Here is a 23,311-nt window from a genome sequence, read left to right on the forward strand (position 1 = left end):
CATGCCACCAACTCTATTCACATTATCCCTATTCTTCTGCCTCTCCATGCCTGAAAGAAATTCTCCCATACTGTTCACAGATTTACATCACCATAGCTGCATGTGCATAGTTCTGCTAAACTATAGACAATATTTAAGGAGTTATACCAGTATACAGTATGTGATATATTTTGCTAATAAATATTTCTTTGAACAGAAACATATAAAACATTATTAAAATAGCATTGAGGCCGATCGAGTGCTCATCCAGCTTGCCAGGGCTGAATTTTTGTCATCTTAGGTACCTAGCAAACCATTCTAGAAGATCACATACAAAAATGAGAGAACAACAGTGATCAACTGAGCATAAAACATCTCAGAATGTATATTATATTATTAAAAGAAAAAAAAAAACTAAATGCACCCAAATTTTATACAAAAATAAATCCACATGTAGTAAATTATAAATAATTATTAAAATTGTAATGATGAACTCTGCAGGTTGTCTCAGAGGTATCACCCTGGCCTTTACAGCAATAGGTCCTAGGTTCGAACCTCAGTCAGGACACTATCTGCATGGAGTTTGCAGGTTCTCCCCGTGTCTGCGTGGGTTTCCCCCAGGTACTCCAGTTTCCTCCCACATCCCAAAAACATACAGTAAGGTTAATTGGCTTCCCCTCAAAATTGACCTTAGACTATGACGTATGACTATAGTAGGGACATTAGATTGTGAGCTCCTTTGAGGGACAGTTAGTGACACGACAATTGACTTTGTACAGTGCTGCTAATATGATGGTGCTATATAAATACTGTGTAATAATAATAATATAATGAACTCAAATAAATCAGTATTTAGGTAAGTTTCTTTTAAATCCATTAGATGGCAGCAGCATATATAAAGAGGTGCACTGTAATACCACATCATTACTGTTTTAGGTAAAGATGAACTCTGGATTCAAAAACCTTTATTTCCTCAACTCGATTTAAATCCACTTGGTGTACCCCAGTTTTCTGTGCAAATCAGATAGTATCTTGTTAAAAAGAAAAACTTGTGCTGCACATAACCTGTGTAGAGAGCAGAGGTGATAGAGACACCCATCAGACCCACCAATTACAGGCTGGAGAGAACAGCAGATACGAGTCTTTACTACAGAAAATTCCTGCACAAAGGACATTTTTCAAACTGGATTTCTGCACGGGTCATACTGAGATTATGTAAGAATACACAAACCTCTTGTATATAGATATTGCTTTCTGATCCATGAGTTCAATTTCCATTTATATCGATGGCAATACCAGTGATGATAATATACCATTCGGGTTTGGGGTCTAATTAACCATTTCTCTTAGATCACCCAAATTGGCTCTTTGTTGTCCATTGTTGTACCTCCTTTAGTTTTTACCAAAACAAAAGCTGATGGGGGAAATTTGTAACAAGGTGGAAGTATTTGTGGGACTACAAGTGTCAGGAAGGGATAAAGAACAACACAAAACTCTTAGGTACTGATTAATTAAAAGTTAGTACAATGGTCCAAAACAGCAACAGTTCCAGGAGCAAGATCATGCGACTCCGTTTACCCCAGGGAGGGCCCATTTCCATATAATCTAACAGGGAAGAGTCAGGCAGGGGGAAGCTGGCATTTCTTTACTCGTATCCAGAAAATGTCAGTGTTAACAATTATACACTCATCTTAAGCAATCAAATCATTACAGAACCATTGCTAGCTCATTTTTGGCCATACCCACTTGTTACATTATACTGAAAAAAAACTTGCAATTGTTAGATTGAGATTATATGTTGTAAATAACCATTTACTGGTTCATGTCTCATGACATATCAGGGCATAACAGCCATAACTTTCTTCCCTTAGGTCCTGCCAACCCCAAAAAGTGGACACAAGATGTTCACAAGGGCACAGACCAGAAAGTTTACACAAATCCACCTGTACATCCACAATGTGTGTATTCAATATTCCATGTTTTTGTACTTGCTAAAAAAGATTAATTCTTATGTGACTCTCCAGGTGAAATTATTAGAAAGCCTCACCATTCCTGCTAGGACATTATAAAAGAGGACGCTGTGTCCTTTATGAGAGAACCAATGGAAGGAGGATGAGTGAGAAGTGGAAGAACGTGTCTTAGGATGAGTAGAAAAAAGAAGGGTGTGGATGAGAGGATGGTGAAGAGTATATGGTTGACAGGTGGGTCCATGGGGAATATTGGTGATGGGTGGGTGCATGGAGGATGTGTGTGGTGTGTGTATGTGGGGAATATAAGTTACAGGTTGATGCATGAAAGATATGGGTGACAGAAGGGTACAGAAAGGATATGGCTGACGGAGGTACATGGGTTACATGAAGGTGCATGGAGGATAGGTGGTTGCATAAAAGATACTGATGACACAAGGATGCATGGAAGATGTGGACGCAGCGAATATCTGAATGAGAGGTGGTTATAGAGGCAATGTGGGTAACAGGAGGGGGAGGCTGCTGTTTTCTTTTTACACCCCTGATTGAAACCCCATCCACTTACTACATTATAGGTAAAACATAAAATAATGTTTTGGATATACATACACCAGATGTTTTTTAGTTTGATACATATGAGTTTTATATCTGGGATATGTTTATTTCCCTAGTGACATAACTATGTGTTTTTTTGTACAGGATAAACTAGATTTTGAGAGATAAATGTGTGCATACCTATCACATAGTCAATATTAAAGTGCCAGAGCCAAACCTTTACTGCATGGGTAAGGAAAAAACATTTAAACACTTTCTTGGAAAAATGGTAAGAGAATGAAAAGTGTCACTAAAAAAGCGCTAAAATAATGCACCACTCCCAGACATAAACCCTTTAAAATTGTATTTCTGGAACAAGGGGCATTGTATGCCTTGGAGTAAAATCCTTTGTTTGGTGAATGACATTACTCTCTGACTGCAGCTGATACCAGTCCCCAAATATTATACTGGTACTATCCACTCCATTTAGATGCTGATCTAGGACCTCAAATATTTTCAATGTCCCTGAATATCTGTATCTTTTCATTGCATCCATTAGCTACAATCAGCTATTTAGGAATGTAACTGAAAAAAAAATTGAAATAATAACAAAGAATATATGTACACAACAAACTTGGTATATTATACAGTTCTGGATCTGTTCACCTATCATAAAATGATCAGACAGTGCAATTTGCCTGTAGTAAACATAAAAAAGATCTCACAGTGGAGACACTATACCAATTTGCAGAATGTTTTGGACACAGTGTGGTCATATAATTAACAAGCTTTATTTACAGAGTGTACAGTGGTATACCTAACTGGCGTCATGCCTTTTTCCACCATGTGAACTACACACAATAATGGCCGAATAATGCTTGCATGCCGTTCTTAGCCTGCCTTCATACATGTGTGTAAAGGTCCTGCTTTACAGGACAGTTTTAGACAGAATGGGGTCCTGGGGTAAAATGAATTGGAGATCCCAAATGTACAACATTCTAACTCCCTGCATCTCCTTTATGTCAGTGAGACCCTGAACAATTCATTCTATACCTATTGACTGATTACTAAAGTTTTTAATCTGTGTATTTACCTTGGTTGGCATTTCATTCTTTTAGATAGAATACTGCATCAGCAAATCTTACTGTGATTAATGTTTTGAAAGGACAAGATGACTTATCCAGTCCATAAATCTTCAAATCTCCAAAAATACATTTTTTTATTACTTTTAAATACTTATAATCCCCAAATCTATTTTTTATTATTCCTAATATCATTGGTCTCACTATATACAGTTTTCTGTAGTCAAGTAATTTTTCTTTGAATCTTTTATTTCAATATCTTTTGTTCAAAGAAAAACAAAATGATGGGTGGGGATACGGGATTAATAAATCATAACCAATTACAAAGTAATATTAATAGAACCATTAGCTCAGTTCACAATTCTAGGTCCCAACATAAAGTACCACACTTTTTTTGGTATTTCAGTGGAAGCATTTACATTTTACTTAATAGGGAACGTTTCAGACTTGGAGCCATTAGGATGTGAAATACCAAGAAGCTAAGCTGGAAGCCCTTGTCCAATATTCTTGTGCCACCCTTGTGCCACCAGGACCATCAGATGCATTCCTTGCTGCCCATGCCTCTGCAAACAGAGATCGGAGGTACCAGGTAAGCACCGAGCAATCTTGTCATAACTTTGTAGTTCTGCTCAGCCAGGCCCATGTTAAGTGAAATCTTAGAGATATTACAAGCCACTCCAGAAGCTCCCAGGATTTATACATATCTGCTTCCCAAGCTTTCATGTAGGGGATTTTGGAAGAGGTAGCAAACAAGGTCAAATAGAGATCTGACCAATAAATTCTGCCACGGATTTGCATGAACTCTCAAAGTAAGTCATGGTGTATCGGGAGAATCCTGGGCCATCTTGGAGTGGAGGATTGGATTGGAGTTGGGAATAGCGATAGACAAAGGCAGAGCTTTGGATTGTATTAGATGGTCAATTAGATGACCAAGGATTAGATCCCCCACCCCAAAAAGGCCTTTATTTAGCCACCAGAGGAATGCAGGGGTGCCAGTTCTGGTAGAAATTCAGGATTACCCCAAAGGGGAGCAAAAAAAGAATGTGTTAAACGTATATCTGGACAATTTCTCAATCTATCCCAGACTTATAGTGAGTATTGACAGAAAGGACAAGCTATCCCAGGCTAAGCATGGGAGGAGGTCCACATAACAGCTGTTATTGCTGCCCCAAAGCAACCCTGAATTTCTATATTTACCCATTGGGGCCATTTGTATATTAGGGTAGTGCAGGTAAGCTGTGCCCCTTTGGTAATATTGGAAATATTGGTAATATTGCAGGTAACCCTTTGGTAATATTGGAAATGTGGGACCCCCATAGATCAGGGGGAGAGCATTGTGGCACCAGACCTTAGTTTGAAGTAGGTCAAGGGATCTATGAATGTAGGTGCTCAGGCAAAGTGACAAGATCTTGGTCATGATCACCACCACCATCTAGTCGATTCCTTCCAGGTCTTCCTGCCTTTGGTCTGCCCTTTCCATGCACTGGATTTCTTTTCTTTCAATCATTGTGCCTCAGGATCACAAAGGGGTATTACCACAGCTACCTATTTTCATAGAGCTATGTACATTACCCTGCCAGCAGCTCCCAACAGTCATGGTATGCCTACACTGCAATAAGAAGAACAAAGATCAAGTGATATTACTGGGTCTAAAATGGGTTATGTAAGAAAAACAGAAAGGTTTAATGTTATAATTTCATTATCTCATTTATTGTGGACAAGGAGAACCCAGGGTAGGCAAAATTTAGGCAGCTTTCATGTTATAGCTTATTGTAGCTTTTAGTCCAAAGAAGTGAATCATTGCCCAGACTACCGACATTACATTATTCATAGATTCTTAATAAGTATCGCAATCCCTGACTCCTCTAGCTGCATTTACTGTGACATAATTTATTCTCAAAATGCCCAACTTAACCATTTTCAGTTTCTAGCATTTTACAAACATCAGCTATGTGTACATCAAAAGCCTAGCAGTCTTTAGCAATCTCCCAGGATCTGCTCTTCATAGATATCTGTTACTATTTTAGAAAAATTACTTTTCTACAATACATACAGCTACACAGATAAATGGGGGTTTTAAAAAGATTTTACTTCTTGTTCAGAATATGAGAATACATAGTATGGATAGTCTGTACACAGGTTCTCTTTAAACTGTTTGACTTACTCTCTGCAGAATATGACTGGACAGAGTATTCTTCATCATTCTACACTCTCAGAAGATCAAATGTAAAGGGAATGTGACTGAGGAAATTAAATCCACGTCTGGAACGAGCAGTCTTCTGGGCCATGAGCCTCACAAGAGGACTATCAGTATTCAACCTGCTCTGTAAACAAGAAGGATAAAATTAATGAAGATGTGAACTTGCACCTGAGCAAGATCTTTGACGTTTACTGAAATGACATAAAAATAAATTTTAAATAAAATTTTGAATTACAGTGTCCACCATGATAATAGTTTGTACCAGATCCCAGAAGTTATTGTAATTTAGAAGCAGAGGTTGGCATAAAGAATGGAAGGCTGAATGTGGTTTCAGACATATAGAAGATTGTTATGTAAAAGATTGGATCTGAGCATTAAAGGATGTCTCTGGGTTTGTAACTGGGGATAAAGAAAAGACGGATTTACTAAGCACTTTTTTAGCTTTGTGTACACAAAGGAAAATGGCAGAGCTCAAGTACAAATTCATAACAGCAATGTGACTGCCTTAAATGAATCACAATGGCTCAAAATTAATATGATTGAGAAACAGTTGGGCAAAATTAAGGTTGACAAAGCACCAGGACCCAATGGATTACATCCACGTGTCTTTAAAGAGCTGAGCTCAGTTATTTCAAAGCCATTATTTCTAACTTTTAGAGACTCTTTAGTCACTGATATGGTACCAATGGATTGGCGTAAGGCCAGTGTGGTTCCTATCTTTAAAAAAGGAGCAGGTTACTACAGACCGGTTAGTTTAACATCCAACATTGGAAAGGTCCTAGAGTGTTTAATAAAGAAAACCACATAGAGGAGTTTCTGCTAGAAAATATTATTATAAGTGATAGTCAGCATGGCTTCAAGAAAGACCGAAGTTGTCAAACAAATTTACTCTCTTTTTATGAGGAAGTAGGTAACAGGTAGACAGTGGAATAGCAGTTGATATAGTGTACTTGGACTTTGCTAAAGCATTTCACACTGTACCCTATAGACAGTTAATATGCAAGTTAGGGTCCATAGATTTAGAAAAGTCAATCTGTAAATGGATAGAGAATTGGCTTAAAGATCGCATCAAGAGAGTTGTAATTATTGATTCATACTCTGAATGGACTAATTTTATTAGTGGTGTACCCCAGGGTTCAGTGTAGGGACCTTTACTGTTTAACATCTTCATAAATGATATAGAGTTTGGGATTAAAGGTACCATTTCTGTGTTTGCAGATGACACCAAACTATGGAGACATAATCCTGCCCCTGTACAAAGCATTGGTCAGACCACATCTGGAATATGCAGTCCAGTTTTGGGCACCAGTTCACAAAAAGGACATTGTGGAATTGGAGAGAGTGCAGAGAAGGGCAACTAAACTAATAAAATGAATGGAGGAGCTCAGCTACAAGGAGATATTATCTGAACTGAATCTATTCTTTCTTGACAAGAGACGTTAAAGGGGGATATGATCACCCTTTATAAATATATAAACAGCCCATATAAAGAACTCTCTTCCCCATTATTCACTTTGAGATCATTACAAAGAACATGAGGGCACTCTTGTGCCTGGAGGAAAAGAAGTTTAAGCTCCGGATAAGGAAGGGACTCCCTCAGGAAGTAGTTTCAGCAACTACTAAAGATTGCTTTAAGAAAAAGTTGGTTCCTTTCCTAGAAGCAAAGAATATAACTGGGTATTAAGGCATTATAATAACAAAGACTGTTGATCCAGGGAACATCCGATTGCCTCATGGAATCAGGAAGGAATTTTTTCCCCTGTTGAAGCAAATTGTACCAGGGGTTTTTTTGCCTTCCTCTGGCCCAACCATGTCTTATAGGGTTTTATATCTGAGATATGTTTATTTCCCTAGTGGTTTAACTTGATGAACTTATGTCTTTTTTCAACCTAACCTACTAAATGAGTACTAAATGTAAACCATTTTAGTGGAGTAACATCATAGTTATTCAATTCTTACTTACTGGATGCCAAGAAACAAACATAGGAGCAGGGCTATGGTTGGGTATTGCTGTAAAAAGATCAGTAAAAAGAATCAGTAATATAGGTCACTAAGTAGCATGTGAAAACAGACAAACAATAACGCAAGTCAAAAGAAGAGGGCTGGCAAAATGATATATAAACGTTGTAGGAACTGTTCTTAAACTATGGTTTAGTTCTGGATAGATAGAGTTGGTTGAAAATAAAATGAACCGTTTCCCAGACTATAAAGTATATTTTAAAGTTTTTGCATATTCTAAACAGCATTGGTAGAAAATTGATTTTCTAAGTTCACCAAAAACTTAGCTTTTTTTCAGTCACAGCAGAATCTGGGCAGCCTGACAGTCTCATAATATAAATTTAAAGTAGTCGTTTATAAACTGTCAAAAGTACCACAAACCATACTGTGGTTTTTTAAGGACATCTGTAAAAGAGAATATCACATTAAAAGCACACATTAACTCATAGCTCATGTTTTACCTTTAGTTCATTTTACTGCTTGCTAAGACTATAGTTTTATATTCATGGTCTTGGCACAGGTGCACTTTAGGTTGGCTCTAGACAACACAAAGTCAGATTTGCAAACACAATTTTACTGCCTTTCGGTTTCTGTGGATAAGGTCCTAATCACAAACGCTTACAAATGGCAACTTGGCTAAAGCAGGAAGGGACAGCACATCCAGATACCTCCAATACTGATTTACCGCATAGTTACTGTATGATATTGTACACATAGAACTTATAGTTGATCTATGGGTCACAAGTTTGCCATCACCCACAATGTCCCAAATACATTTAGTGCCACTTTAGGGAAAAACTGATCCTACGTGTAGTATTCACATACACTAGGCCTTGATCTTGTAACGATATTGACACAACTAACACTGAAACTAAATCCCAAATGTGGTAGGTTAATTGGCTTTCCCCCAAAATTAACCATGGTAGAGACATTAGACTATGACTATGGTAGAGACATTAGATTGTGGGTTGCTTTGAGGGGCAGTTAGCAACATGACATGACATGTGCACTTGTGTGAAGGATTTAAAAAGGGATTTAAAGTCCCTTTTCAAGTATATTGCTAGTTTATACTTAATGCAGATGACCAATTCAGTGTGATAGGAAGCACAGTGGTGATATTCAGGACTCATAGCCAGCTAAAAGATTTCATCACAGTCAAATCATAGAAATAAAATTACTGATTTTTTAGTGTACTACATGTCTCTGATTTTGTCTACAATATAGTTTTTTTTTATATATCAATGTATATAATATTTCACCTAAATTCTGTTGGTGGCATACCTGAATTTCTTGATGTGGGAGAGAGACGCTGTACAGAATTAGTTGTATAAGACAAAGAGTGAAGTGCTCTACTGTCCAGGTATGACATAGCAGATATACTGTATCTCCTAGAAGAAGAAAAACATTAAGAAATTAGATTTCCCAAAAAGTAAAAATAGTATAAGCCAAACATGGTAATAAAGTCAATAAATACCAACCCTCGATTTAATTATATTTTACCTGGAGGGAACAGTAGGTGACTGTGGGTTGCAGTTATGTTGGTGCTGGTCTACAACAGGCCACCTTCTAATCGTCTGATTCTGTGATACACTTTGTCTTACTCTGGTATACATAGAAGGCGACTCTTCAGTCTTATGGGATGCTACAGGCTGCAGACAGACATTATATGCAGTACAAATCATTACCAGGCTTTAGGAAGAAGTAAAGGGAAACAGATGAGAGTAACACTTTACAGTAAATGCAGACTGAATGTAGTCCTATATATGAGGAACAAACACATTAAAAATACAATCGTCATTTTGACACCTAAAGATCTTGTTCTGGAGTTATATCTGAACAATCACCAATCAGAATACATTTTTAGGGCATTTCTTGAGCTTGGTAGCTCAGGCGATATAACTCCAGATCATTAATGTAAGATCACACTGATACATAAGGCTCCTAATTTAGATTACTGCATATTCTATTGCTGCTATCACTCATGGAATATCGGGGTTGAATCCAAATATTAGTGAGAATCTCTACATTTATGAAACTACATTAATGAATGATCATCATGACGGAATGAATCTCATGATGGAAAATTTAAGTTTGGACTTGTGTAATAGTAATCAATTAAAACTGGGAGATCACTTCAATTTGCGTGCAATGGGCTTTTATTTGCTTTAAATGGGGTTTGATTCCCCACACAAGTACGTAGGAAAGCCAACCTGCTAGAAGCAGGTCAGGGGACCGTCAGCTGCAGGTTGAATGCCTCTGTTAATGAACTATTGTCAAAATGATGCCACTGGCACAAGCTTAAAGCCAACCAACCCAGGCATTAGGAATGTGTTTCCAACCTAGACACATGAGATGCTCAGATATATAGTATAGAATTATTTTTTATAAAGTGAAACTAAACCTAAAAAAAATGCAAGTAGGCAGATTCTTTATTGCAGAAAGAATAGGCTAGTTTTTTTCTGCAATAAAAAAAAAATGTTTGCAATTTCTTGTAGAATGTACAGAATGCATTAGCAGCTCAGTGTACGATCTCTACATACATTTGTGTTAGGAATGAACTCCAATGCACATGCACGAAAATCACATCATTATGGCCTGGCCAGTCAAGAAGGTCAAGGATCCAGAACAAAAGAGCAACGGGTGAGTTTAGGTTTGAACCAGTTATTCTCAACCACGGTTCCTCCAGAGATTGCTAGGGGTTGCTTAAGCTTAAGATCATTTACCTCCCATTTGATGGTGACCTCTTAGTTTGGGGCAAATACCACTTGGCATTCAGAAGAATAATACAAATGCTCTTTTCAGTTTTTTAATTTGTAATGGTGGCATTTTGAGCACTACTGTAAGGGGAGGGGGCAGTATTCTTTCTACGGACCGCTAATGTAGGTTGCATTTTTTCCATGATGTCTTGGTTTTAGTAGGTGTTCGCTAAGGCCTGAAAACTATTTAAAGGGTTCCTAAAGGTTCAAAAAAAGTTTGAGAAAGGCTACTCTAAATTATGTATATTTATTGCAGCTAATTATTACAATTTTTTAATTTTAATTTACAAATCCATTACGTTATTTAATATTGGAAAGCTCTGTGTGGGAGAATCCTGAAACCTTTTAACCTGTAAAAACAAACCCATTCCACTGGTTGAATAAATGATTTCTTGTGGCTGTAGTGTTCTCTTTCTTCCACAAGGAGGCAGAGCACAACAGCTTTCACATCAAGGTTTCTATTATGAGTCTTATACACTTAAATTGCTCCTGACATACTGTGTTACAGAGAGCTACTAAAATGACAAAATTATTTCAGATAGGTTTTCAGGTCTGACAAAAATACATGCAACATTTTCATCATGTCTTTTTATGTTCATCATGTTCCTTTTATGTTTTCTTTTTATGTGTTTTTATTACTAATCACATGGATAGCACTGACATGTCTGTGGAGTGGCCTGTATTTTGGACAATAAGAACTAATTAAAGATCAGATCTATTTGATTTGGTTTATTTGTGGCTATTGCATAGTCATTATGGGCATATATGCTGCATTGAGACCCTACATGGTCTATGTTTGGATACAGATAGCACCAACATAGGGCACATATGTAATAAGTAATACCTGAGCAGTGTGTACACAGCTAAGTCACACTAAGCACAGTTAAAAAATGTTGTTTAATTATAAATGAGAAAGCAACTGATTGGTACAATATTTATTGCAGCAAGTATTGAAATGAAACACATTGCTATGTTGAGCACCTGCCAGAGATTCCACTACAAGTAATCACAAAGTCAAAGATGACTAATGAGCTTCTGGTTAGGAATCATTGTCGTGAGGCTTTGTCCAGGGGATTTGGAAGGGAGACATAAGCAAAGGACATTGGATGAATGGTTAGCATTCTTTTCTTTCAGCTCTGGGTATGATTTCCCTACTATGTCAATCTCCCCGATACTCCAATTCCTGTGCAATAGCCTTTGTTAAGTTAGTTGTAAGTACAAATGTGGTAAACATTATTAAAGCAGCTAGTAAAAATCTATTTCCTCCTCTATTACAATATTAGACTCAGTTTACCCTCCTGATACCAGGGCACCATAATAAGTTCAATGACCACTAGAAAAAATGGGGTCCTGAGCATATATGAGGCCCCAAATGTACAGAATTCCAGTTCCCTGCACCCCGGCCATTCTGTCCACTGGGGCTCTCGAGAAGGTAGTGGCCCTGGGCAATTGCTCTGTTTACCCCATTCAAAAACTGGCCCTGCTGGATTTAAAGAAGGAGAATTCAAAGCCCACTTCTAATGATAAAAAAGACTTTCATATTTTTCCTCTGTTATGAAATGTCAGGAATTAAATTACTTACTTACCTAAAGATTCACTTTATTTGTGTATTCTAATTATACAATAGATGGCACGTAAATGTGAACGGCAGACCAGATATATACGTGGATTTTTGTGAACTGGATATATTTTTACAACCCTACCATTTTTAATATACAATAGTAATAAATGTCAGTTTTCCTAAATTATCAATCCATACTACCTGACCATTTGGACGTGACAGGACAGTGATACATTGCGGGTGGCTTCTGAAATAAACACATCCTTTCCATAATAAATCCGTAGGAGGGTTGTGGGAAACTTTTGTTGCTGATGCCCAAACCTAAAATATATGAAATGATTTTTAAACATAAAATAATAAGCAAAACGCTAAATACCTAGTTGCCAGAAATAAGTTCAAATTGTTTTGCCTGCCATAGGAATTGTAATTTTGTTTAGTGACATAAAAAAATTACCCCCCCTTTTTGCCACCTCCATCACCACCATATCACTGGCCAACCCATCTTGAGATTGGACAGTGGTAGAGCAGTTGACACCAAAATAAATTATTTGGCTATCTGTAAGGGTGATATTCTTACCAGTGACCAGCAATGTAAGAAGTATTCTTACCACATTACATGTTGAGCTATGGATATTCCTTTTATTGTCAGGGTTCCCTAAGACCTTAAAGTTACTTCATGGTCTCCCCCATGTTGAGAAAGTAGAGAAAAACTGTTTCAGAACACAGCTTACTGCTGTTGACTATCAGAAAAGTGTGTTGGATGATCAATGTGAGTAACGTTCTGAGAGGGTCATTGTGACTTAAAGAACATTGTGCAGCAGGGTCACACGGGAAGTACCAAGAACCCAAAGACATGAAGGATGTAGACATGCAGCATGAGATTCTATAAGTCCAGGAAAGCATGGCTCATAAAGGGATCTGTACTATTTTTGTTTTATGATCAAACCCAACACCCTGAGGAGTCATCCTAAATATTTATTGAGATGTTAAAAGCCCTGGTTTGGGGTCATTTTATAATTTGATGACGACCATGAACTTCATTCAACATTTAAACTAAACGTTCCATTGAACATCATCCAAATAAGACAAATTTCAGTTTTTATTGATAACTCTGAGACTGATTTGGGCTCTTCTTACCGTAACATGCTGATGAGCAGGAAGGATAAGGTTCTGTGGAAATCGATACATAGACACAGCATGTCCTCCTTCCAGCTGCCACAGGATGAAGCCACTTATATCAATATCTTGGTGAGAAGAGTTACCTATCCGAACAAAGTGGCCCAAGGAATTGACTTCAGCAATCTTCAGAGGACACAGAGAGCTATAGATCAACAAAAAAAAGGAATGTATTTATTTGTTGTGAGGCCTCATTTAAGAAGTCCTAAATGGGAACTCCCAATTGTTTTTCTTTTATTGTGGAGGGGTTAGTATTTCTGTTTATATTACTTTTGTATTTTAATGTTTTGTTTTGTAGTTATTAGGGAGATGTTTACTCATTTTCTCATCACTGAGACAGGAAACTGGACAAAATATATCCAACAGGTTTTTTATGCTCTTCAACCCATTCTTGTTTGATCGCCATTACAGAAAGTGAAATCTCTTTACTAAAAAAAGACAAAACAAAGCAAAATATACGTGTTGACTGGAATTTATATATTAATTATTGCCAATTGTTGTAGTTCTTTTCAGCAAGGAGATATTAAAAAAAAAATAAAAACAGTCAAGTGGTTGAAAATAACAATTTTGACAAGAAAAAACACATGCTTTACAGTTAAAGAATTTAGCATAAGGTCTGTTTTATTTAGGTACATTGCTGGTATATAACTACTGGGGATGTTGAGGCAGCAGCTGCTACTGACTCCAGAAGGAGAGGGATCCCACTTCCAGCCTTGGCTAGCACTTCTTCCTAATTGCCATCAGTTAAAATTAGGTTCTTTAAACAAAATAATTATTATATTTAATATAATAATGTATTTATATATATTTTAAGTTTAAACAGAATGTATTCTTCTTTCATATTTAGATGATTATGAAAATGTCTGCAGCGTAAGCCTCTATTTAACCCTATAAATAAGACAAAAAAACCTGAAAAAGGTAAAAAATATACTTTTTACCTTTTATGTTTCTTTTCGTGTAAAGCTTGTGTTAAAATGCGTAAAAGCTATAAGAAACCTTTGAAATTCCCTCTGTCCTTCTTGTTACGCATAGCCAAACATTGTACCAATCAGTTCAGTTGACTATCACAATAATAACCCAATAGGAAGGCTCAAGGGGTAAAAGGCACATATATTACCAACTTATGCTTGAATGTGGTAAGCTGCATTCATTTTCTTTTTGTCAGTTTTTTTATTTATTAAAAGTCAATTTCTAGTCAAGTCAATTGTCTAGGTGCAAATTTACCTATAACATGTGTTGTAACAATACAGCAACAAATATGTGTTGTTTAGCTTTCCCATAGCTCATCTTTAGTATTTGTGTGTCTGAGAACTAGCAGGAGTACAAGTGTAATTCTGCTCAGGGCTCAAGGCATATAGAGGCAATTAATGGAATAAAGCTATGGTAGCATATAGTGGATGTTACTGTTGGTTTGTCCCTAATTAGTCCTCTCTATATCACCCCCAAGTACTGTGAAGTATACTGTAGAGTAGTAACATTGCCAGTATGCACTATACTCCCTTGGACTCCATTCACAATTGTGTGTCACTTGAGTTCTTCAATTTATACAAGAAAACTTAAATGATATGTCCATAATGAAAGATCCTTATTCTCACTGTTGGATCTTTTAGTTATGTTATCAAGAACATAACATTCTTGTAACTAGAACACAGAAGTTTGGATACGAACCCTTAACCCCCCTGGCTGAGAAAAAGGAACAATGCCAAGAAGGTCCCACTGTTCAAGTATTTATGATATATAAGAAGTCCCCCAGACTATACCAATATCTGAAAAAATTTTGGACTGCCTCTTTGGACTGCCCTTCTAACAATATTGGAAATATGGATCTAGGTAGAGTTGTAAACTCTGACATCCCAAGTTCTATGTTATTGATACAAAGACAACTTACTCTGCAATCATTTTCTTTATAATATTCAGAAAAGGATACATTTACACTATAAATAGAATATATCTTACTTGAATGGTTCCAATATTGTTGCTCTCCCCATTAGTCTTCTGTCTTGCAAATCATCTTTGATTACCTTTAGCAATAGATGAATATCAAACATTAATACATCTATGCATCTATGAAGTGAGCATCATCAAATAAGTGGGAACAAATGCAACTCCTGTTAATAGCACTATCTTGTCGTTAATACATGGATTAGGCATATATAATAAAAATTGCTTGGAGAAAAATGGTATAATAATAATACATACAGACATTAGTTATGTATCACCCAAGAATGTTCATGATCTTCTCTGGTGAAAATTTAGCATCTAGATAGCAATAATTGATGTCTCTTAGTGGTCCGTCGTAACCAGGGACAAGTAAGCTGCTGTTTATTACATTTTTTGGTTTAGATTCCCTTTAGGTAATCATTGTTTTACCTAATGTATCTTTTACTATGTACTCAGTGTTAAATAATACAGAAAAAACTGTGTGACCTTGATTGTTTGAGTCCATCATATAGTACACAACTACCAACAATGGGAACACTAGGAGATGTTACATGAATAAGGAAGAGATCTGCCGCTCTAAAGCAAGCCTTAGACAACTCATTCCAGCCCTTTCTGATACACTACATGGCTCTTGGTCAGAAATGAGCTGTATAGGGATACCCCGGAAGACAATGATTCTTTCTGATATAGGAAGTGGCTGTTATTCACTGAAACATTCCTATATAGATAATCTTCCAAGTCCATGTGTTTCAATGACAATAATCGATTGTCCACATGATAATGTTTAGGTGAATTTCAGATTTACTGCTTTTTAAATAGACCCCATAGTGATTTTCTACCTTGTGAGAACATTGCACTAGGGAGAGCAATGGGTTTCAAGCAATACAAAATGACAGTCAAATAACTTTCCACCTGTCATCTGTCAATCTATGCCTTAGGGTAAGTTTTATCTCCATCTGAATCTTTCTGTATCATGGTAAAATAAAAGCTTACTTCCAGCATACACAATACTTCAGCACAGTGACATATTTAATGCCAACCCTCAGACTTCCAGGAGCCACAAAGCCTCAGCTCCTGTGCCAGCAAACAGTAGAAATTACACAAGAGGAATTCGTTGTACTGCAGGTGTGCTCAGTGTATTGAGCATTGCTGGAGGCTGGTAAACCAAAAATATTTTACACTTCTAATATGAAATGTGCCCCAGGGTCTTCTCATGTAATAAAATCTAGGGATTCTGCAATAAATCCAAAGTAAACACATATCGAAGGTTACTACAGCTTGTGTTATATGGTGTTTTATATGTATGCAGCAATCACAGCTGAAAACAAGATCTGTAGACCTCAATTCACTCTAATTCTCATCATCAAGAAGATCAAAGGGGATCATAGAAGATCACTATTTGATTACAACTGTCTGTTGCCTTGATAAACGTTGAGCTTGGTGTCCCTGAAACACTGAGTTGCTTAGTCCAGACCTCTATTATAATTCTTCTCGTTGGGCTTCAGGTATGCTTTAGATTTGAAGCACAATCATAAATTAGATTTTTTTTGAACATCAAATAGTTTTAGGCTTTTTGAGCAATACTTTGGAGTTGTTTGTCAAAAGAAATATTATTTCATTAGCACTGTAATGTATTGTTTATTTCTTACAATACAATATATTATAATACATTACATAACGGATAAGTCATAACTACTGAGTCACTATGTTTTTCAGTTGTAATATATGACTCTGGTAAATAAGTAAATGAGCTATCTCTGTTCTGGCAGAAAATGATGATTACGGATTTACTTTACATTTACATAAATAGAAGATAAATCAGAAATGATATATATAAATGTTATGTGCATCCTGTATTGAGTTCACAACATACTTGCTTATGGACTAAATTCCAGCCCCTGATTGTGCCCCTCCCCAAATATATATTATAGAGGTGAGGAGTGGGGGAGGTCCCTATTATAGAGGTGAGGAGTGGGATAGGTCCCTTTTTTTTTAAAGGTGAGGGGTGGGAGACATCCCTATTATAGAGGTGAGGTGTAGGAGACATCCCTATTATAGAGGTGAGGAGTGGGAGAGGTTCCTATTTTAGAGGTGAGGAGTGGGGGAGGTCTCTATTATATAGGTGAGGTATGGGGTAGATCTCCATTATAGAGGCGAGGAGTGGGGGACATCCCTATTATAGAGGTGAGGAGGGGGGAGGTCTCTAATATAGAGGTGTGGAGAGGGGGACATTCCTATTATAGAGGTGAGGAGTGGGGGAGGTCTCTATTATAGAGGTGAGCAGTGGGTTGGTCTCTATTATAGAGGTGAGGAGTGGGGGAGGCCCCACTTATAGAGGTGAGGAGTGGGAGAGGTTCCTATTATAGAGGTGAGGGGAGGGGGAGGTCTCTATTATGGTGAGGAGTGGGGAAGGTCTCTATTATAGAGGTGTGGAGAGGGGAACATCCCTATTATAGAGGTGAGGAGTGGGGGAGGTTCCTATTATAGAGTTGAGGAGTGGGGTCATTCCTATTATAGAGGTGAGGAGTGGGGGAGGTCTTTATTATATAGGTGAGGCGTGGGGTAGGTCTCTATTATAGAGGCGAGGAGTGGGGGACATCCCTATTATAGAGGTGAGGAGTGGGGGAGCTGCCACTTATAGAGGTGAGGCGTGGGAGAGGTCCCTAATATAGAGGTGAGGAGTGGGGGAGGTCTCTATTATGGAGGTGAGGAGTGGGGAAGGTCTCTATTATAGAGGTGTGGAGAGGGGAACATCCCTATTATAGAGGTGAGGAGTGGGGGACGTCCCCAATATAGAGGTGAGGAGTGGGGGAGATATTTATACAATGCATGAATGTTAGTGATCTCTCTTTAACACGTCAGTTACAAACAGGCAAATGGCTCTATAGGATCAGACTTGCAAAGGACTAACATATTAAATATTTTCCACATTCCCAACATTACTAAACTAGGGCCCCATGTCTTTCTGACATATCTGTCAAATCAAGGAATAATTCATGTGTGTGCCTGCCATCAAAAATTACATATACAAAGTGCAGTATGCAGTTACAGTATGTCATCAATTCTTTGAGTATGTCATCAATTTTATGAGAGTCCTGGAGCAGCTGGCAAAGGGAGAGTGGTCCTAAATTCCAGTAGATAGATTTAAAAGACTCATTGATTTTTACAGAAAGTGATTAACATCAGTTATTTCTTCCAAAGTGTGTGCTACCAAATATTTGGTTGAGGGTGCCAATAATTTTGTCCAGGCCATTTTGACATTTTGTTTGGAATTTGCTCTGCATTTTTGTGTTCTCGCAGTGTCAACAAAAGAATTAAACATGACAATACCAAGGCATTTGTAATTGGAACATTTTTTTATGGGAGAACTGGTGTATTTTCGACACAAATGGCAATATTTTGGCCATGATTGTATATGAAATGTTCACCAATCAGGAAACCAAGCTAAAAGTGAATAGTGAAATAAGGTATAGCGGTATGGAAATAAAACATAACTCATTTAGCACAGTGATTTGATCCTGCAGGTCAGATCCTAAGGCTTTACCTATCTTAATATTGTTTGGGTGGAACCACTATATCTCTACATTATATTACATGGCAATTATAATATCAGAATTGCGAGAAAAACGTGTTTACTACTCAAAATAGGACATTTTTGTTTTCATTAACACATACAGTATAGTAAATATAATACAGTAAAGCACATTTGCAAATTACTACTGTCCTGAGATGCCAATATGCATGGACCCTTACTAAATCAGCTGAGACTTCCAAATTCTCTCAAATTCCCAAACCCAAAAACTATAACATAACATATTTATATATATATGTATTTTGAAGATTAAAACTTTATATACAGGGCATCATCAGGTCCACCAACTTGTCAGCCTCCATCCATTTTCTTCTGGCACTAATGATGTCCCAGGGCTTTACTGTCGCATCCCAGAAAACCACATAATGCCATAACATAGGACAAGATGCTGCAGCACAGAATTACAATCTACTCTTTTGAGATATTCATCTCTTCCAGGATCCGTCAGCAAGGCCCGGTGACAGTGTTTTTACAGTTTTCTTATAAAACCTGCACTACGCACATAGATTGTACTAGAAATCCTATCTGGACATGTATTGAATTCCAGGTATTCTTCAGAAACAACCTGTAAAATGTGTACTTAAAAACTCATCAAATGACAGCATGAATAGTCACTGATTCATCAGAACATAATGTATTTAGCACATTGATCCCCCCAGCCTTGCTTTTCCTGCATGATTTGCACTCATTCACATTAGCCTGTCTATTGGAAATACTTTTCCAGACTACAGATTGTAGATGTACTCTTGAGTTCTTAAAAGCATTTTCCACCAAAAGCCAATATACAGGTGGCCTGAAAGAGACACTACAATTAACTTTCAGCAGCTTGATAATGCCACACTGGGCAGTTATGATGACCTAAAGATTATGGGTACAGTAACTGTACAAAATTTTATGCAATTGTATGACAATTGTAAGTGGCTTCAGAAAGTATTCAGAACACCTTCACTTTTCATATTTGTTATGTTGCAGCCTGACGCTACAATCATTTCAATTCTTTTTTCTCAATAATCTACACCCAATACCCCATGGGATACTGAGTGTAGAATGTTAATAATAAAAAAGAATGTTTTGATCACAAAATAATTTTGCTATAAAGTATAGCTTTTTTCATTCTCCTAAAGTTGCATTCTTCATCTGTGCCACAAAAATAAACAAATGTAAACATAAACCCAATACAGTAACCTACTTCTCTAGTACTGTGGTCAGGACCGCCTGCTCTGGAAACTTAACACTGAGGCATATCACATTATATTACTCAGGGCACATATGAGAGTATAAACATCTCTTTTTGAGTCTGTAGACTACATAGCCAAACTGTGGACTTAATCACCCATTTGGACAGGACAGGTTGGTGTTTGGGAGCTGTAGATATAATTTATAATGAAAAAGGTCTCAGAACAATTAGAAATTTGGTGCACTACAAAAGGTGGTCAACCATGTAGTCTCTTGAGTGCTGTAACAATATGCTAATAAATGAGCTGTAGCAAGGTGTATATTACCAACACATCATCTACCCCTTTTTAATGCCCAGTCCCATAATTTAACAAGCACAGTTTTACAACCATAAGGTAATAAATGAATGCCAACAGTGAGTAGAAGCAAAGAGGTGGACAAAATATCTTTTTCATTAACCAAATGTGCTTACACATTGCACTAAAGCGATTTCAACCCATATCTGAGTTCAGACAGTGCAATGACCAATGTGATCATATGGCATAATTATCTACAGAATATCAAACCTCCTAGATACAACCAGGTCTACAGAATATTGAAGCTCCTAGATACAACCAGGACTACAGAATATCAAAGCTCATAGATACAACCAGGACTTCAGAATATCAAAGCTCCTAGATACAATCAGGTCTACAGAATATCGAAGTTTAGATTTTTATGCACATGATAGGGTATTCTTTGCTAAGTGAGCTATCACTATATTCACTAAGATGAATTAATTATTCCTTGCAAGGTACAACAATGTTTCATTGGCAACAATGTCTGACAGTGAACCCCCCAGATGGTGTTTGGTTGAAACATGACTATAGAATATCGAAGCTCCTAGATACAACCAGGACTTCAGAATATCAAAGCTGCTAGATACAACCAGGACTACAGAATATCGAAGCTCCTAGATACAACCAGGACTACAGAATATCGAAGCTGCTAGATACAACCAGGACTACAGCATATCAAAGCTGCTAGATACAACCAAGACTACAAAATATTGAAGCTCCTAGATACAACCAGGACTACAGAATATCAAAGCTCCTAGATACAACCAGGACTTCAGAATATCAAAGCTCCTAGATACAACCAGGGGTGAGCACTAAAAATACTAGCTGTGTCTTACACCTGGAACTTGCCCCACCCACTGTAAACCACCTATATTAGTATCAATTAAATTACGAATCTGCTATTTTCTTTAATTACAATGTATGTAAATATGTAAGTGAGGGCCAGGGTCACTCATCAGCCACTAATTTAGTAGCTGATGTGAACTACATTTATCAATATAGGTTTGCTTCTAAATAATGATCAATTTATACTAATTAATGTATGCTGTAACATTCCAAGGTTATGATGAAAAACTTGGATGGATTCCCTTGAATATTGCAGCCATGACACTTAGAAAAGTACAGAACAGAGCAAGGCATTTTTTAAAACAAATGGGTATAATATATTTTATAATATATAGATATATATTTTGAAGTATATAAAAGTCCTGCAATTTGTTATACAAAGATACACTATAAAAGTGATGGAGTGGAAATGCCAGGGCAAAAAAGCTTCCAAAGACCTAATATGACCTTCAGAAAGTTTTTTGTAAGATTGGAGTGGTACAATTGTTGGCATGCACATTTATACAGCTGCCAACTGTGGATAATTGCAGAGACTGGCCTAAATTTTCATAGCATGTGCGTGCAAATGTTTGCCCTGATGTGGAAACAAGCAAATTCACAGTGCATTTTAAAATTCACTGTCATTTAGAGTGTGAATGCGCGGGATCGGCTGATGGACACACTGTGAGCCTGCTCCGCTCTGTGAGGGGAAATTAAAGGCCTCCACTAGCTCATCTACCAGAGTTTTCAGCCCTCTCCACCTTCTCCTGCCTCCCAGACCTTCAGGGTACCCAGCGGTGATTAAATCAATGACCTCCCGCAATACGAGGAGGCCCGCCAAGAAGACTGCTAAAGCTGCCTGACCAGCAAGATGGCGCCAACCAGCTCTTCCTCAGACCATGCGGCCGCTGCTCCGGATGATGTGGGTGAGCCGGATGATATATATATAAAAAGTTATATATATATAATATATATATATATTTATATATATATCTATATATATATCTATATGTAATGTGACGTACTGCAATTGATCTTGAGTCACAGTGTTCCATAACTGCTGCTGAACTGCAACACTTTTGGGGATTACTTCTACCCCATGTATATACAGGGATGTGGAAAAGTTTTAGGTATTTACTATTAATGATTTGGGGTCAAAGTACAGAAACAAAATATGCCCTAAATTAAAACAATATTTGGGGTTGTCCATTCTTTGCCTTTCATTCTAAAAGCAAAATTTTTAAATAGGTTTTTTAGTTTTTTTTTAGGAACTCTGGTTGAACTAACACAATTCTTTTCTTGATATAGGCTATCTCATCAGCCCCAATTATGCTAAGATTAGCACTCTGTGGGTCCATAACATCTCTTCTCGACTCCTTGTTCTTCTTTTCAGTGAAGAAAGTTTCCATGACTTTGGGTGTGTGGTTAAGGTTTTGCAGCAAAATGAATTTGTGACTGATCTGACACCTCCATGGTGGTACTGCATAATGGATAAATATCTGCCTGTAGTTCAGCATTATTTCTGATCTAGCTCACAACTCTTTATACAGACATGCAGCCCCAAAACGCCAAGGAACTTTCACTATGCTTCACCATTGACTTCAATCATTTTTCTTTGTACCACTACCCATGCGGTTTGTGTTATTTGTCACAGCTAAATAGTTTAAATATGGGCTCATCACTCCCTATTGTTTCCTGACATTGTGTTGAATTCCAGTTTTGTGGCTACTTGTTTACACAAGTTCCCCCAAAAACACAAAAAATACACCTACCATCAATGCCGCAGGGCAGTCCGATCCATCCGGAGGTCTCTTCCATCAGGTCCTGTGTCATCCCGGCATCCATCTTTGCCATCTTCGCCTCTTCTTCCTATGTCACACGACCCATGCGAGAGATCAGGTGACGTAGGTTGGAAAAAGCTTGCCGACCTCACTGCGCATGCGTGAGATTTGTTTCTTTTTCACCTAAAGGCTCCATCTGCGCATGCCCGGGATGCTTTAGCATGCGCAGAAGGAGCACCCAAGAGCCTTCTGGGATGTGTGACATAGGTATCCCGGGAGGCTTTGCGCCTAGGCAATCGATAATTAGGGGGCGGTGCTGCTCCTTTTTTTTTTTAAATGGTGTTGCATTTAAAAAAACAACAGAATTTTACCTTTACAGTAAAGGGTTGTCTACCCTTTTATGTA

At 37.5% G+C, this 23,311-nt stretch overlaps 1 protein-coding gene across 3 annotated transcripts; it reads right to left on the minus strand.

Moving 5' to 3' along the window:
• Positions 1–21: 21 nt before the first annotated feature.
• On the minus strand, positions 22–23,051 carry LMNTD2 (lamin tail domain containing 2). 3 transcript variants are annotated; one of them, XM_072421651.1, is made up of 9 exons: positions 22,898–23,051; positions 15,210–15,274; positions 13,215–13,398; positions 12,279–12,398; positions 9,261–9,409; positions 9,042–9,148; positions 7,726–7,772; positions 5,727–5,886; positions 22–1,044 (listed from the first exon to the last, which is right to left on the minus strand). In XM_072421651.1, exons 1-8 carry the CDS (start codon positions 22,898–22,900, stop codon positions 5,767–5,769), a joined length of 795 nt encoding a protein of 264 aa, XP_072277752.1. In that variant the 5' UTR covers positions 22,901–23,051; the 3' UTR covers positions 22–1,044; positions 5,727–5,766. The 3 variants fall into 3 exon arrangements, with proteins under 3 accessions (XP_072277752.1, XP_072277751.1, XP_072277750.1); XM_072421650.1 differs by lacking the exon at positions 22–1,044 and adding an exon at positions 5,051–5,171; XM_072421649.1 differs by lacking the exon at positions 22–1,044 and having other exon boundaries at positions 5,631–5,886; positions 22,898–23,050.
• Positions 23,052–23,311: the final 260 nt, after the last annotated feature.

The sequence above is a fragment of the Pyxicephalus adspersus genome, chromosome 9 (assembly GCF_032062135.1).
Source record: "Pyxicephalus adspersus chromosome 9, UCB_Pads_2.0, whole genome shotgun sequence".
NCBI classification, from domain to species: Eukaryota; Metazoa; Chordata; class Amphibia; order Anura; family Pyxicephalidae; genus Pyxicephalus; species Pyxicephalus adspersus.